This window comes from Salvelinus fontinalis, chromosome 1, assembly GCF_029448725.1.
Source record: "Salvelinus fontinalis isolate EN_2023a chromosome 1, ASM2944872v1, whole genome shotgun sequence".
Classification (NCBI taxonomy): Eukaryota; Metazoa; Chordata; class Actinopteri; order Salmoniformes; family Salmonidae; genus Salvelinus; species Salvelinus fontinalis.
Window position 1 is genome coordinate 36325321 of NC_074665.1, and position 18151 is coordinate 36343471.

The window sequence follows — 18151 nt, forward strand, 5'->3', positions numbered from 1 at the left end:
AAAGTATCTATATCCACAGTAAAATTTGTCCTATATCGACGTAACCTGAAAGGCCGCTCAGCAAGGAAGATGCCACTGCTCCAAAACCACCAAAAAAAGACAGACTACGGTTTGCAACTGCACATGGGGATAAATATCGTACTTTTTGGAGAAATGTCCTCTGGTCTGATGAAACAAAAATAGAACTGTTTGGCCATAATGACCATCGTTATGTTTGGAAGAAAAAGGGGGAGGCTTTCAAACAGAAGAAGAATCACAACCATGAAGCACGGTGGCAGCATCATGTTGTTGGGGTGCTTTGCTGCAGGAGGGACTGGTGCACTTCACAAAATAGATGGTGTCATGAGGAAGGAAAAGTATGTGGATATATTGAAGCAACATCTCAAGACATCAGTCAGGAAGTTAAAGCTTGGTCGCAAATGGGTCTTCCAAATGGACAATGACCCAAAGCATACTTCCAAAGTTGTGGCAAAATGGCTTAAGGACAACAAAGTCAAGGTATTGGAGTGGCCATCACAAAGCCCTGACCTCAAACCTATAGAAAAATTGTGGGCAGAACTGAAAAAGTGTGCGAGCAAGGAGGCCTACAAACCTGACTCAGTTACACCAGCTCTGTCAGGAGGAATGGGCCAAAATTCACCCAACTTATTGTGGGAAGCTTGTGGAAGGCTACCCGAAGCGTTTGACCCAAGTTAAACAATTTAAAGGCAATGCTGCCAACTGCAAATTGAGTGTTTGTAAACTTTTGACCCACTGGGAATGCGATTTAAATAAATAAAAGCTGAAATAAATAATTCTCTCTACTTTTATTCTGACATTTCACATTCTTAAAATAAAAATAAAGTGGTGATCCTAACTGACCTAAGACAGGGATTTTTTTATCTAGGATTAAATGTCAGGAATTGTGAAAAACTAAATGATCCATAGCATGACCATCTTAAAATATTCCCCCTCACCCCCCCCCCGACCCCCCCGCCCCCAACGTCTTAGACACTAAATAATTTAGATAGTACTGTACATTACCTCCCGGTTCCACTCTGTTTCGGGCCACTTTCTTCCTCTTTCTGTCCTAGTGTGTGAAGATAACTACAGGTGAGTGTAGGATTGTAAATGCTTATCATTGGTGCCTGAGACAAGGTGCCCATGGTAAATGGTTACAGATATCAGCAGCATACTGCATGAAGAGACTGACAGACAGACTGGGAGCAGTCAAATGCTTTCAGGGATTCAGCAGCGTTCTATAATTCTATCTGTGCCTTCACAATATAAAGATAATTAATAGGACTAATAATCACGTTAAGTTCCTTGCCAGTCACTGCCAGCACACAGAGAAGTTGACATTACACACACACATTACACCCCACACACACACAATCATCAGAGTTGGTGTGTTGTTGGGAAGTCATTAAAATGGAAATGAAAGTGTGTGATGTTGTGGTGTTAATTGCATAGGGGAAGAGATTAGTTATGTTATTTAATGCAGTGTTTAAAGAGCCAATGAGGTTGCTATCTGCTAATTAGAGTAATTAATGCTATATATTATGTTTCTTCTCTCTCTTTAATATTTCTTCAATTTCGCTTCCAATTCTTCCTTCATTTGTTTTTGTCTTCTATACTGTATTGTCACATTTTTGCCAGCCTTTGAAATGCCATATAAAGTTACTAGGGTTTCATTCTGTATCAGGGATGAGAGTTCAAGCTCTTGGGGGTTGGGGGCGGGGGTGTACTAAGCTAACCCACGGAATTGTTTTAATATGGTCATAGCATGGATCATTCAGCTGTTTGATTTTGAATTTTAGTACCCCTTTAGGTATAAAAATGATGTATAAAAAAATATATTTGATAAAGTATTGAATTCGGCCTTTACTACTATAGCCCATAGAAACGCATTGAATAACACATTCATAAATGGCAAAAAAAGACAGTAAAAAAACTAATCATAAGGAATAATGTTTTGAAGTGTCTGTCCTATATCTAGAAAGCTCAGGTAATATTTTCGTTTTTTTTGGACACATATTTATCCTTTTATTTTTGTTGGCACAAAACTACCTCCATACTTCCACTCGTTTGTATGGGTTTTCTTCAGACTAGTCCCGTGACAGTTGTGGGGGTTGTAGAGCAAACCCGGAGAAATAGTTTGTAGGCCAACCCGTTTGGACTCTTTAGACGTTTTCGTGAGATGACCGATTTTCAGAATGTCTCATGGTCAGTCAAACACTGCTGTAGCTCGGCCATCTTTCACCCCAGATGCGGAAGGCCAACATAGTATATGTAGTATACTGGTATCTCTATCTTAAACTGACACATTTTGATGGGGATTTTGTGATTATGTTACTTTGATTGATGCACGAGGATTTTAAATTCTGTTTCTGTTTTTTTACAAAAAAATAAGTATTTATTAAACTATGCATTTATTTCCCCAGGTGGAGGCAGTAGAGCAGAGAAATATGATTACCAATACCACAAAGAAATCGAGTTAGCCATGCACGACCATGACTGAAGCTCAAGTCTGCAGCATATGTTCTGTCTGTAACCGACTGAAATGTGCGTTCTTGGTCACACGTTATGGCAGGAGATGTGTTGTTTCACCCTCTCTGTGAGGCCTATGTTGTGATGATTGTCTTAATGATTCTGTGAGCCGTGCCAATGTGAGTCCTAAGTGTCACTAGCTAGCGCTAATGTAGTAGAAGGACATGCACACACACAAAGACACGCACACAGACACACCCCTGCACCCTGCCCACTGCCGCAGCGTACCACTGAGATATTAATGTTTAAGCTAATTAGATCACAGACACCAAGGGTTTAGATCCATAGACAGTATTATTGGAAAGCTGTGTAGCCACTAGCTTATTTCACCCACTGAATGCAATTTATATGAGCTGTAATTATATGAGTGTATGGTAATTTCATGATGAAACAAACAATACTAATATGAATACGCAGTATGGGAAGTGGCTGTTTTAGGCTACGGAAAGGTCATAAGGAAAAGATGGGACATTGTTTTTCATACATAATTATTGAGGTGTGTTGTTTTTACACACACACTACTGTAGAACTGGTCTAAATGATCACTGAACATTGATTCTAATTTTCAGTTTTTTCAGTGATTTGTAAGATATTTGTTTTATGATGTAACACACTTTGAGGGATAGTCATAGTAGTGTTGCCTGATGACTCAAACTGAATCCTTTTGCTTCTTTATGTTCGCTACATACACTATATGACCAAAAGTATGTGGACACCTGCTCGTCGAACATCTCATTCCAAAATCATGGGCATTAATATGGAGTTGGTTTCTTCTTTGCTGCTTTAACACTCCTCTTTCCACTAGATTTGGGAACATTGCTGCTGGGACTTGCTTTCAGCTGGGACTTGCTTTCAGCCACGAGCATTATTGATGTTGGGCACTGATGTTGGGCAATTAGGCCTCGCTAGTGGTCGGCGGTTCAATTCATCCCAAAGGTGTTCGATGGGGTTGAAGTCAGGGCTCTTTGTAGGCCAGTCAAGTTCTTTAACACCGATCTCGACAAACCATTTCTGTATTGACCTCGCTTTCTGCACAGGGGCATGATGCTGAAACAGGAAAGGGCCTTCCCTAAACTGTTGTCATAAAGTTGGAAAAACAGAATTGAGTTAAGATTTCCCTTCACTGGAACTAAGGGGCCTAGCCCAACCATTCCTCCTCCACCAAACTTTACAGTTGGTACTAGGTAAACCCAGAGCTGCATTGGGACAGGTAAACCCAGATTTGTCCATCGGACTGCCAGATGGTGAAGTGTGATTCATCACTCCAGAGAACGCTTTTCCACTGCTCCAGAGTCTAATGACGGCGAGGTTTACACCACGCCAGCCGACGTTTGGCATTGGCGCATGTTGATCTTAGGCTCGTGTGGCTCGTGTGCGGCTGCTCGGCCATGGAAACCAACAGTTCTTGTGCTGACGTTCTTCCAGAGGCAGTTTGGAACTTGTTAGTGAGTATTGCAACCAAGGACATGCGATTTTTTTTTTTCCCCCCGCGCTACTTCTCGGCTGAGCAGTTGTTGCTCCTAGACGTTTCCACTTCACAATAACATAACTTACAGTTGACCTGGGCAGCTCTAGCAGGGTAGAAAGGTGTCAGAAAGGTGTAGTTCAGTTTAGATTGCCATTGTTGAAGTCATTTGTGGTAACGTCAAAATGAGGTCTGTTGTACAAAAAAGTCATCCGCGATTGGATCATCTCTAACCAGAGTATCAAAGCCAATGACACATTGTCTTTTATTTGATTATAAATTTTTTTGCCCTATTTCGTGGTATCCAATTGGTAGTTACAGTCTTGTCCCAACGCTGCCGTGAGAGCCGTGCGTCATCCTAAACTACCCAGCCAAGCTGCACTGCTTCTTGACACAACGCCCGCCTAACCCGGAAGCCAGCTGCACCAATGTGCCTATCTACCAGGCGACCATTTTAGCGTGCATTGTGCCCGGCCCGCCACAGGATTCACTAGTGAGCAATGGGACAAGAACATCCCTGCCGGCCAAACCCTCCCCTAACCCGGACAGCGCTGGGCCAATTGTGTTCCGCCTCATGGGTCTCCCGGTCACGGCCGGCTGCGACAGAGCCTGGACTCGAACCAGGATCTTTAGTGGCACAGCTCGCACTGCGATGCAGTGCCTTAAACCACTGTGCCACTTGGGAGGCTAATGACACATTTTCTAAACGCCGCTTTAACCACGTGTGTTCTGGCTCTGGCCCAACCCTTCAGTTTCTGGGACCAATCAGAACAGTTAGAATGTGTTTGCGTTCTAGAAATTGTTGAGGCGATACTCAGATCCAGACTCATTACGGAGAAGAAACTACAAGTGGCATAGCGTTTTGCCGGAGCTCTGACATTGTTCATTTATATATTCCTAATTCCATTCCTTTACTTAGATGTGTGTGTATTGGGTATATGTTGTGAAATTGTTAGATATTACTTGTTAGATATTACTGCACTGTCGGAGCTAGAAACAATAATTACACCCGCAATAACATCGGCTAAACGTGTGTGACCAATACAATTTGATTTGATTTGTCTCTCTGTCTCTCTCCTCCTTTCTAGGAGTTCCTGTCTTGTATGGAGGCCCATTTGAAGAGAGGTCAGGAGATGTTTGAGAAGCTGAGGAAGAACCACACACAGGTACTGCGAGATCTTTTGTGCCCATGTAGAATGTGACTGAACAGTCTTTTGTAGAGCATTTTTACATTCCTACAGTATTCCTATTACGTTCCCTGAGCATAATTTTACATTCCTCTTATGGTTCCCCAACATAATTCTGACATGCCTCTAATGTTCCCCATATGTAATTTTCACGCTCTTCTTATCCCCCCCAACGTTCATTTTAACATTCCTTTCCCTCTCTCTCCTGCAGCTGTGTGTTTATGAGTGGGAGCGGTTGGGGACTATGTGGCTGTGTGTGGAGGAGGAGCTACTAAGGGAGAGGGGTGTGTTCGGCCCGGGGCCGGGGGTGGTGCTGACACGAGGCTGGGTCCAGGATGCAGCTGAAGGCCCCAACCGCACCAGGCCTCGCATCCGCAGGAGAGCCCAGCGACGCTCCAAACGGGTACTGGCCATTACTGTATACCATAGCTGTCTCACACTCAACTGTATCTCTCTCTATTCCCTCTTTGTCAGCCTCTCTCTCTACGAGTCTATAGCTTTCTCTCTCTTTCTGTCTCTCTCCATGAGGTTTTACATCGTTACGTCATTAATGAACACAGTTACAATGATTAGTCTAAGACATTTCTACTTGAATTAGTACCAATATTTGATTATGTGAAGTCCTCCTGGCATGTGGACAATGGGGAACGTATTCATAAAGCAACATCTCAAAGTAGAATTGCTGATCTAGGATCAGTTTTGCCTTTGAAACCACCGGCACAAATCATCGGCTCAGCTAAATGAACTAGCGCCCAGTTGAAACCAGTTGGTTTATGAGTGTAATGGCTGTTCTTTTGAGTAGTGTGTAACAAATCAAATAAAACTGTATTTGTCACATGTGCCGAATACAACAGGTGTAGACCATACAGTGAAATGCTTATTTACAAGCCCTCAAGCCCTTAACTAACAATACAGTTTTAAGAAAATATACAAAAAAAGTAAGAGATAATTAAAGAGCAGCAGTAAATAACAATAGCGGGGCTATATACAAGGGGTACCGGTACAGAGTCAATGTGCGGGGGCACCGGTGTCGAGGTAATTGAGGTAATATGTACATGTAGGTAGAGTTATTAAAGTGACTATGCATAGATAATAACAGAGAGTAGCAGCAGCGTACCGGGGGGGGGGGCAGAATCTATTTAGGAACCTCTTGGACCTTGACTTGGCGCTCCAGTACCGCTTGCTGTGCGGTAGCAGAGGCCACAGTCTATGACTAGGGTGGCTGGAGTCTTTGACAATTTTTAGGGCATTCCTCTGACACCGCCTGGGATAGAGGTCCTGGATGGCAGGAAGCTTGACCACGGTGATCTACTGGGCCGTACTCAGTATCCTCTGTAGTGCCTTGCGGTCGGAGGCCAAGCAGTTGCCATACCAGGCAGTGATGCAACCCGTCAGGATGCTCTTGATGATGCAGCTGTAGAACTTTTTGAGGATCTGGAGTTGTGCCTGGCCGTGCAGTCATGAGTGAACAGGGAGTACAGGAGGGGGCTGACCACGCACCCCTGAGGGGCCCCCGTGTTGAGGATCAGCGTGGTGGATGTGTTGTTACCTACCATTACCAACTGGGGGAGGCCCGTCAGGAAGTCCAGAATCCAGTTGCAGAGGGAGGTGTTTAGTCCCAGGGTCCTTAGCTTATTGAAGGAGCTTTGAGGGCACTATGGTGTTGAATGATGAGCTGTAGTCAAATGAATGGCATTCTCACATAGGTGTTCCTTCGTCCAGGTGGGAAAGGGCAGTGTGGATTGCAATGGCGATTGCATCATCTGTGGATCTGTTGGGGAGGTATGCAAATTGGAGTGGGTCTAGGGTTTCTGGGATGATGGTGTTAATGTGAGCCATGACCAGCCTTTCAAGGCACTTCATGGCTACAGATGTGAGTGCTACGGGTCGGTAGTCGTTTAGGCAGGTTACCTTAGTGTTTTTGGGCACAAAGACTATGGTGGTGTGCTTAAAACATGTTGGTATTACAGACTCGGAAAGGGAGAGGTTGAAAATGTCAGTGAAGACACTTGCCAGTTGGTCAGTGCATGCTCTGAGGGCACTATGGTGTTGAACGCTGAGCTGTAGTCAATCAATAGCATTCTCACATATGTGTTCTTTTTGTCCAGGTATGAAAGGGCAGTGTGGAGTGCAATAGAGATTGCATCATCTGTGGATCTGTTGGTGCTGTATGCAAATTGCATGCTCGGAGTACACGTCCTTGTAATCCGTCTGGCCCTGTGGCTTTGTGAATGTTGACCTTTTTGATATTCTTAATCACATCGGCTGCGGAGAGTGTGATCACACAGTCGTCTGGAACAGCTGATGCTCTCATGCATGTTTCAGTGTGACTTGCTTCAAAGTGAGCATATAAGTTATTTAGCTCATCTGGTTGGCTTGTGTCACTGGGCAGCTCTCGGCTATACTTCCCTTTGTAGTCTGTAATAGTTTGCAAGCCCTGCCACATCCGATGAGCGTCGTAGCCGGTGTAGTACGATTTGATCTTAGTCCTGTATTGATGCATTGCCTGTTTGATGGTTCATTGGAGGGCAGAGCGGGATTTCTTATAAGCTTCCGGGTTAGAATCCCGCTCCTGGAGTGGAAGCTCTACCCTCTAGCTCAGTGCGAATGTTACATGTAATCCTTGGGTTCTGGTTGGGGTATGCACTCCCGTTCCAAGATGGCGTAGCTGTCGGACATCTGTTTTGCTCGTCACGTCCCTTGTATATATCTTTTATTTCGCATATATTTCGTATATATTTTTAAAAATGTTTATTCTCAATTTCCATCTACGGACTGAACATACTGTCCTGCAACCCGCTTCACCCAATGTGGTACGGATCAGCAATTGTTTTATACTTTAGAACCCGGAACCCCCATCAGAAGTTAGCCAGCTACCTAGCTACTAGCTAGTAGTCAGTTAGCCACTGCTAGCGGTCATCACCGTTAACTCGGACATCAGCCAATCTCAACCCGGTCAATTCCTGCCAGTCAATTCCTGCCAGCGCAATATCAACCCAGAGCATATCGGACTGCTTTTTTTCTACCACATTTCCGGATTCCTACCGCAAGCTCTGAACCTTTACACCGGATCATCAGAGCTAGCTAGCTGCTATCCGAGTGGCTACTCCTGGCTAATGTCTCTGTCTCGAAGCAAGCACCAGTTAGCCAGGAGCTCGACTGGAGCTAGCCCATCTTCCGGCTAGCCGAAGAGATCCATCAGCCAATTCCTGGGCTACAATACCTCTTTTGCCAATTGGCCTGGACCCTTTTCTGCCGACACAGAGCCCCGCCGATCCATCATGACTGGTCTGCCGATGTAACCGTCCGAGGGGGTTTCAACAGGCTCTTCTGTTGCGACGTCCCCAGGAGGTCTATCTGCTAGCCCTGGCCTGCTAGCTGTCTGAATTCGCCGTGTCTCCAGTTCGCCTAGCTACTCGCTGGACAATTTTTAGGGCCTTCCTCTGACACCGTCTTGTGTAGAGGTCCTGGATGGCAGGCAGCTTTGCCCCAGTGATGTATTGGGCCGTACGCACTACCCTCTGAAGTGCCTTGCGGTCAGAGGCTGAGCAATTGCCGTACCAGGCAGTGATGCAACCGGTCAGGATGCTCTCGATGTTGCAGCTGTAGAACCTTTTGAGGATCTGAGGACCCATGCCAAATCTTTTTCGTTTCCTGAGGGGGGATACGCTGTCTTGGTGTGTTTGGACCATTCTAGTTTGTTGTTGATGTGGACGCCAAGGAATTTGAAGCTCTCAACCTGCTCCACTACAGCCCCGTCGATGAGAATGGGGACGTGCTCGGTGATCCTTTTCATGTAGTCCACAATCATCTCATTAGTCTTGGTTACGTTGAGGGATAGGTTGTTTCTCTGGCACCACCCGGCCAGGTCGGCTACACATGCCTCTCCCTAATGTCAATATGCCTTGTCTATTGCTGTTTTGGTTAGTGATTATTGTCTTATTTCACTGTAGAGCCTCCAGTCCTGCTTAATATGCCTTAGCTAGCCCTTTTGTTCCACCCCCCACACATGCGGTGACTTCACCTGGCTTAAATGGTGCCTCTAGAGACAAAACCTCTCTCATCGTCACTCAATGCCTAGGTTTACCTCCACTGTACTCACATCCAACCATACCCTTGTCTGTACATTATGCCTTGAATCTATTCTTCCGCGCCGAGAAATATGCTCCTTTGACTCTTTTTTCCGAACACACTAGACGACCAGTTTTTATTGCCTTTAGCCGTACCCTTATCCTACTCCTCCTCTGTTCCTCTGGTGATGTAGAGGTTAACCCAAGCCCTGCCTCCCCCAGCATCACTCCCATTCCTCAGGCGCTCTCATTTGTTGACTTCTGTAACCGTAATAGCCTTGGATTCATGCATGTTAACATTAGAAGCCTCCTCCCTAAGTTTGTTTTATTCACTGCTGTAACACTCTCCGCCAACCCAGATGTCCTAGACGCATCTGATTCCTGGCTTAGGAAGGTCACTAAAATTCCTGAAATTTCCATCCCTAACTACAACATTTTTCGACAAGATAGAACTGCCAATGGGGGCGGAGCTGCAATCTACAGAAGAGATAGCCTGCAGAGTTCTGTCATACTATCCAGGTCTGTTCCCAAACAATTTTAGCTTCTACTTTTAAAAATCCACCTTTCCAGAAACAAGTCTCACCGTTGTCGATTGTTATAGACCCCCTTCAGCCCCCAGCTGTGCCTTGGACACCATATGTGAATTGATCACCCCCATCTATCTTCAGAGTTTGTACGGTTAGGTGACCTAAACTGGGAAATGCTTAACATCGCGGCCATCCTACAATCTAAACTAGATGCCCTCAATCTCACACATATTTTCAAGGAACCTACCAGGTACAACCCTAAATCCGTAACCATGGGCATCCTCTTAGATATCATCCTGACCAACTTGCCCTTTAAATACACCTCTGCTGTCTTCAACCATATGCATAGGCCCCCACCCCGTTTCTTACCAGATGCTGCTGTTCTGTCCTGCCGATGGAGTGTATAACCCGCCAGCTGTGTGTTCTTAATGTCATCGTTCAGCCACGACTCGTTGGTAGAATATACATGCTTTCAGCTCGTCCCCATTTATTTTACAGCGATTGAACATTAGCTAGCAGGACGGAAGGCAAGGGCAGATTAGCCACTTGTCGCCTGATCCTCACAAGGCACCCAGATCTTTTTCCACAAAATCTGTTTCCTTATCCAGCGAATCACAGGGATCTGGGCCTGGTCAGGTGTCTGTAGTAGTATATCCCTCCCTTCCGACTCATTGAAGAATAACTCTTCATCCAGTTTGAGGTGAGCAATCGCAGTTCTGATGTCCAGAAGCTTTTTTCGGTCATAAGAGATGGTAGCAGCAACATTATGTACAAAACAAGTTACGAACAACGCGAAAAAATAAACAAAATAGCATGGTTGGTTGAGAGCCGATAAGACGGCAGCCCTCCCCTACGGCGCCATCGTGATTGCTTCATCTGTCCTCTCTGTGTTGCTGTGTAGTTGGCAGATATGTGTGTGAAAAATGGTCTGCCAGAGGAGAGCAAAGGAAGGACAGAGACTGACTCAGGTAAGACCACAGACACACACCTGACATAATATAATATGTCATTTAGCAGACAATTTTATCCAAAACAACTTAGTCATGCGTGCATCCATTTTTCGTATGGGTGGCCCTAGTGGAAATCGAACCAACAATCTTGACATTGCAAGCGCCGTGCTCTACCAACTTAGCACCTGTGCCCACACTCATGTGTCTCTGTGTGTGTTCCAGAGTCAAGGATCCTGTTTGAGCCAGGGACAGAGGAAGAGGAGGATGTTGGAGAGGACTGTAACCGCCTAACCTTTTTCCCTGTCCTGACTGAGACTACTGCACCTCTCTCTGAGCCCTTCGCCACAGCGTCCACCACCCCTGAGCCCTGCTCACATACACACACCTGCAGCCACACACACATCGTACTACAGGAGCTGGAGCCTGAGGAAGAGGTGAGTGTGTGTGTGTTTGTGTGTGTCTTGTTGTATACTGGTTAAATAATGTATTTTTAGCAACCAGAAAAATACATATTTATCATGTTTTAATCAGATCTGACCAGATATCAACCAAAATGTGACGTCGTTCCCATGAGGTCTTGCTCTTGTCATAAAAAAGACGTATTTAACATGTTGTAACAAAGACCAGTTGGTTGTAATCCAGTATGACGTCTTCTCAAACAGAAAGGTCCCACACTTTGAGAGAGATCTATATTTTTTATCATCCAGATAGTCTATGGGATTCCAATACCTCCCATCTGCTATCAGAATCTCATCTGTTATAGTTAGTTTAGTGTGTGTGTGTGTGTTTGTGTTAGTCAGTGGTAACCCAGGGCCGTTTAAAGCTCAGACAACGAGCAGAGGGTTTTACTAATGTTTCTGACAGAAGAATTAACAAAAAAACTGTAGGAAGTTGTATCAACTGTCTCTCAGCTAGCTGGCTGATGTGGCTGTGTGTCCTGATGAGCTGTTGTCAGATACACAGGCGTTTACACGCTTATTAATCCAGGAGCACTATTCTTAGAGCCACCGCCCTCCCACACACACACACACACACACACACAATCTTTGGCATGATTAGACTGCCACTGCCGATAGTGTGATTATGATGGTAATGTTTCTTGGGAGAAATCAATGGTGTGACATTAGCATCTCAATCAATAAGAACCCTCCTATCCTCCACTTCACTCCTCCACTGCTCTCTCTCTCTCTCTCTCCTCCACTCATCCACCTCTCCTTCTCTTCCCTTCTATTTTCCACTCATCCTTTCCTCAGTTCACCTGATGTCCTCCTCTTTTCTTCCCTTTTTCCTACTCTCCCTCAATTAGTTGATTCAAATCAGCTTGAAAATTCATTGTCACTTTAGTTAGGGTCTCTGTAGGTTGTAGGCATATTATTGTGGGGTGTTTTTCTGTTGGCAATAAATATAAAAAATGTTCTACATCAATTACACTGTGTGTGTGTGCGTGTGTGTGTGTGTGTGTGTGTGTGTGTGTGTGTGTGTGTGTGTGTGTGTGTGTGTGTGTGTGTGTGTGTGTGTGTGTGTGTGTGTGTGTGTGTGTGTGTGTGTGTGTGTGTGTGTGTGTGTGTGTGTGTGTGTGTGTGTGTGTGTGTGCGTGCGAGCGAGCACTCACTTGCTCGTGTTTGTTCAGTGTGTTCAGACGAGAGGCTCTGATCACTTAGCAGGTTTCCTATTGTGTGTGTGGCAGTGATTAATTTCCCTAATAATCACTAGGCCCCTCTTTCTCCCAGTGTGTGTGATTTGATTAGTATTCATTCTGAGAGGCCTGTGGGTGCGTTGTTGCCCCATATGGTTTTTGGGTGGTGGGTCCCTTGGGGCCGAGAGAGGGAGAGAGACAGGGAGGGGCAGGTGCACACACACATGCATGCACACACTCACGCACAGTGGTAAATGAGGGGAGACAATAGAATTAGTCACACATAATCACACTCGTAGCAGTGACTGTCTTCAGAGTCACACATAATACAAGCATCAGGGTCCATTCAGGCTCTGAGTCTAGCTGGAGCACCGCCATCTTGGTGAAAAGGGGGACAGTTTCTCTCTTATCCATCAATCAATGTTAATAATCTGAATAAGGAAGTGGTGACTGTGTCGTTTTAATCACGATGAAGACGTGTGATTAAAATGATCAATCATGTGCAGCCTGGAGTGGTGATGATGTCTTTACGTCCCATGGGAGCATAAGAGTAGACATGGGCTGGGTTTCATGGTTTACACATTACTTTTTGAAACTTTACAATGGAACATCTCTGGTTACTTAATGCATACACCTCTCCTCTAACTGACCTAAATAACTTGTAAACCTAAGTGTATGTACCAGTGGAGGCTGCTGATGGGATGATGGCTCATAATAATGGCTGAAACAGAGCAAATGGAATGGCATCAAACAATGTGTTGGATATAATTTATACCATTCCACTAATTCCACTCCAGTCATTAACATAAGCCCACTCTCCCCAATTAAGGTGCTACCAACCTCTTGTGATATGTACTGATATGTGTGTATGTTTGTGACTGGTGGATGCTGCTGGGTGTGAATGTGATATTGGGGAATTACAATGGAAATGTAAGACAAGTTGCTGAGGTGGAAACCATATTAACAGGTCATGTTAAAGCAAAGTCAACCAGCAGAGTGTTTTAATAATGTTATTAAATTAATAAATAAAAAAAACAGTAGATAGTTGTATCAACTGTCTCCTAGCTAGTTGGCGTGTGTGTGTCCTGCTGAGCTGTTGTCAGATACACAGGCATTTACACGCTTATTAATCCAGGAGCACATCACCCCCCCCCCCACACACAATGTTTAGCATGATTAGACTTCCACCGCCGATAGTGTGATTATGATGGTAATGTTTCTGGGGAGAAATCAATGGTATGACATTAGCCTCTCAGTCAATAAACGATTAAGTTGAAACTCTAGTGGGAGTAAACTCCACACGATTCAAGGTATGAATCTTACCTAATGAAATCCATGGCGGGTGGTACTGTAAAAAGTCTATATTTTACCCCATGTTACCTATTAAGGCCGATAACTGTAGATGACCATGTAGCTTTATTAATCTCGGGGAAATGTAGCGAAACAAGGTAGCTTTATTCACGTCAGGGGAATTTAGCGAAACAGGGTTGCTACATTCGTCTATGAATCACATAATTACGCATAGTATTGACGTCAAATAGAACAAACAAGGACACGGATGGTTTGGGATGTTGTGAGATTCTCTCTGATGTTCACAGATCGACTGGTGCTATGCGATTTAGGATATCAGGACCTGCTTGGTCAAAGCAATTGTAACAGTAGAGCAAAGGATCGCAATAATGGAAAAATTAATGGCTGTAGTGTTGCCGTTATGAGTACCCGAGGCATGGAATGCTAAGGCATAAATGTATGAAAGCGTGTATTCTTATTTAAAATTGATGTAGTTCTGTCCTTGTGCTGTGCTTGTCTATTAACCCCCTAAGGTCGATGTCTGCGCCCCCATGGAAATCTAATTAGCATAACAAAAAAAAAACCATAAAAATGTCAGTTTAAGCTAGAGATATCTATTTTGCATTGGATGCGTCTCAATCAACCACATCCTCCTAGGTCACACTTCCGCATCTGCGGTGAAAGATGACAGAGCTAGAGCAATGTTTGTCAGACCATTAGACATCCCGAAAATCGGTCTTCTCACAAAATCATCTGTAGCATCCAAATGTTTTGACAAACTATTACCCCTCTATGGAAAGATGAGACTCTCACGAACACAATGGTGTTCTCCATTTTGCTCTATGACCCCCACAAGCGTCTTGGGACGTACATACAGTTTGTGCTATACACTAATACGACTCTCATGAACACATACATGTCAGTTGTTTTGCTCTAGGACACCCACAGGCCTCACAAGACGTGTCTGAAGGTCGCCTGGTACCAGTTGAAAAAGTGAATGGAAGTACTGTATATACATGTTTAGTGCCAAAAATAAAGGGTTAAATACATGTAAAAAAAATATATAGAAGTTTCCTGATCTTTCTTGTATCTTTCAGATATAGGACAGACACTTCAGAACTATCATGATGTAACACTGATTGTGAATATAACCTTTGTTTAACAATATAACCTTGACTTTTCATTTACAATTATGATCTGTTGTGTTCACTCTCCCCCAAGGTTAAAGCGAAGGTGTGTGTGGTGGTGGTCAGTGGGCTGTCTGTAACAGAGGGGCTTCTGTTGTTTGGGACAGACAGCCTGTACATGTGTGAGGGCTTCACCCTAACCCCCGCAGGAGACGTCTGCTGCAGAAAACACCACCCCACTGGGTACTGTGTGTGCGTGCGTCCGTACGTGTGGTTGTGTTTGTGAGAGAGAGAGATGAGTTGGACAATGTCTGTGTGTACTTACATATAGGGAGGTTACATACTATACTATTGAATATGAATCATTATGAACTGTTGTTCACACCCCGTGTCTCTCTATCCCCCAGTGTGCGTGACGCGTTCGTTTCCAGTATGTTGACTAAAGACATATCTTCATCCAGCCCCAGCTGCAAACGATGGCCCTACCAGGACATAAGAGATGTCCGCTTTATGCGTTTCCTTCTAGAGGTGAACTTACACGGCACCTAATTCCCTATATAGTCTACTTTTTGGAGTAAAATGTTAAAACTTATATATTTCTCCGTCTGCATGTTGGTGTGTTTCATGTGTCTATTAGAAAGTTGTTGCAATGTTGAAGAAACGTTTCCCGTTTTCTGACACCTCAGGAAAATGCGCTGGAGATCTTTATGCAGAACGGATACTCTACTTTCCTGGTTTTCTTCAACAAAGACCATGTGTCTGCTTTTAAAAGGTAAGAGATGGAGAGAGATAGGAAAACATGGAGAGAGAGATGGAGAGTGTGGCTTTATGGGACAGGTTTGATTTACTTTTTCTTTCTCTCGATCTCTCTGTTTTCCATTCTTACTACTTTCTATAGGCTGTGTTCAGTGGTGCCGGCATTGATAGGTAGAGGGGTTGCTGAGGTCATAACTAATGCCAGGTGAGTGTGGACACATACACAACAGGTACAGTTGAAATTGGAAGTTTACATACACCTTAGCCAAATACATTTAAACTCAGTTTTTCACAATTCCTGACATTTAATCTGAGTAAAAATTCCCCGTCTTGGGTCAGTTAGGATCACCCCTTTATTTTAAGAATGTGACATGTCAGAATAATAGTAGAGAGAATGATTTATTTCAGCTTTTCTTTCTTTCATCAAATTGATAGTGGGTCAGAAGTTTACATACTCTCAATTTGTATTTGGTAGCATTGCCTTTAAATTGTTTAATTTGGGTCAAACGTTTCGGGTAGCCTTTCACAAGCTTCCCACAATAAGTTGGGTGAATTTTGGCCCATTACTCCTGGCAGAGCTGGCGTAACTGAGTAAGGTTTGCAGGCTTCCTTGCTCGCACACACTTTTTCAGTTCTGCCCACAAATGTTCTATAGGATGGAGGTCAGGGCTTTGTGATGGCCACTCCAATACCTTGACTTTGTTGTCCTTAAGGCATTTTGCCACAACTTTGGAAGTATGCTTGGGGTCAGACCCATTTGCGACCAAGCTTTAACTTCCTGACTGATGTCTTGAGATGTTGCTTTCAATATATCCACATACTTTTCCTTCCTCATAACACCATCTATTTTGTGAAGTACGCCAGACCCTCCTGCAGCAAAGCACCCCCACAACATGATGCTGCCACCCCCGTGCTTCACGGTTGGGATGCTGTTCTTTGGCCTGCAAGCCTCCCCCTTTTTCCTCCAAACATAACGATGGTCTTTATGGCAAAACTGTTATATTTTTGTTTCATCAGACCAGAATGAAGGTAGGCCTTGAAATACATCCACAGGTACACCTCCAATTGACTCAAATGATATCAATTAGCCTATCAGAAGCTTCTAAAGCCATGACATAATTTTCTGGAATTTTCCAAGCTGTTTAAAAGCACAGTCAACTTAGTGGATGTAAACTTCTGACCCACTGGAATTGTGATACAGTGCATTATAAGGGAAATAATCTGTCTGTAAACAATTGTTGGAAAAATGACTTGTGTCATGCACAAAGTAGATGTCCTAAACGACTTGCCAAAACTATAGTTTGTTGACAAGAAATTTGTGGAGTGGTTGAAAAACGAGTTTTAATGACTCCAACCTAACATACTGACCAGACCGGACACGTCACGTGCGCGAGCATCGCAAAATAAATGTAGAAATCCATGTTATTCAATTATTGCACCCACACTGCTCGCGCGCGCCTCTCCCATCTCCTCATTGGTTTATGGAAGCAGGTACCCACGTGCCATTTCCTCATTGGTTATAACCACGTGGGTGATTGAAAGACGAACTTTGTTGCCGGTTGTCGTGGTAGTACTATGAAAGTTTAGATGCGATCACCATATAAGTTCAAAGATGAAAAAGCCTGGAAGGAGGAGAGATGACTAGAATCTATTCGGTTGGCCGTTTTATGTGTGGATTAATTTGTCGGAGTAGAGGACCTTGTGCACTTCAGGTAAAATAACAACTCACTGTTTATATCCCAGGACAAATTAGCTAGCAACAGCAAGCTAACTAGCTAAATTGCCATACATGCTTTTCGACCTGTCCCCAAATTAATATCATTGGTTCAGAGTTTGTTTTGATATTTTAACCTGCGTGTCGTGTCGTGATCGCTTTTGGTGTAGGGGAACAAAATAAATGTATGCACGATGGCGCACTCGCGCAGCCGGTTTGGGTTCCGTGTTAGTGTATGTAAACTTCCGACTTCACCTGTAGATACACTACATGGCCAGAAGTAGGTGGACACCCCTTCAAATTAGTGGACTCTGCTATTTCAGCCACACCCGCTGCTGTCAGGTGTATAAAATCGAGCACACAGTCATGCAATCTCCATAGACAAACATTGGCAGTAGAATGGTCATATGGAAGTGCCCAGTAACTTTCAACATGGCACCGTCATAGGATGCCACTTTTCCAACAAGTCAGTTCGTCAAATTTCTGCCCTGCTAGAATTTCCCCGGTCTATTATAAGTGTTGTACTGTTGAAGTCGAAACGTCTAGGAGCAACACTGGTTGCTAAGGATATTCCGCCAGCAGAGCGGGACCAGGTCACCCGGACGACCACAAAGGGAATAGATTTTACTTAATTGTGGCATACTCGATTGTTACATGTAGGAATGTGCTTGGTCCTTTTTTTTAAAAGGTAGACTCAGCAATATGGCAATCATACACAGCGGGGTGACAGACATCAACAACAACAGAATCTAAATCTGCCAGGACTGGTACGATTGGCTCCTTCCAATCAAATACATGTTTTATTTGTCACATGCACCGAATACTGTAGGTAGACCTTACAGTGAAATGCTTACTTACAAGCCCTTAACCAACAATGCAGTTTTAAGAAAAATAAGTGTT

General features: G+C 44.1%; 1 protein-coding gene across 1 annotated transcript in view; it reads left to right on the forward strand.

Moving 5' to 3' along the window:
- The window catches only part of wdfy4 (WDFY family member 4), a 181772-nt gene that overhangs the window by 106588 nt on the left and 57033 nt on the right, over nucleotides 1-18151 (forward strand). The window contains exons 43-50 of the mRNA XM_055920327.1: nucleotides 5083-5160; nucleotides 5393-5584; nucleotides 10680-10746; nucleotides 10951-11162; nucleotides 14876-15024; nucleotides 15189-15309; nucleotides 15468-15553; nucleotides 15680-15742. Of these exons, the coding sequence (XP_055776302.1) occupies nucleotides 5083-5160; nucleotides 5393-5584; nucleotides 10680-10746; nucleotides 10951-11162; nucleotides 14876-15024; nucleotides 15189-15309; nucleotides 15468-15553; nucleotides 15680-15742 (968 nt within the window). The remainder of the gene's footprint in view (nucleotides 1-5082; nucleotides 5161-5392; nucleotides 5585-10679; nucleotides 10747-10950; nucleotides 11163-14875; nucleotides 15025-15188; nucleotides 15310-15467; nucleotides 15554-15679; nucleotides 15743-18151) is intronic.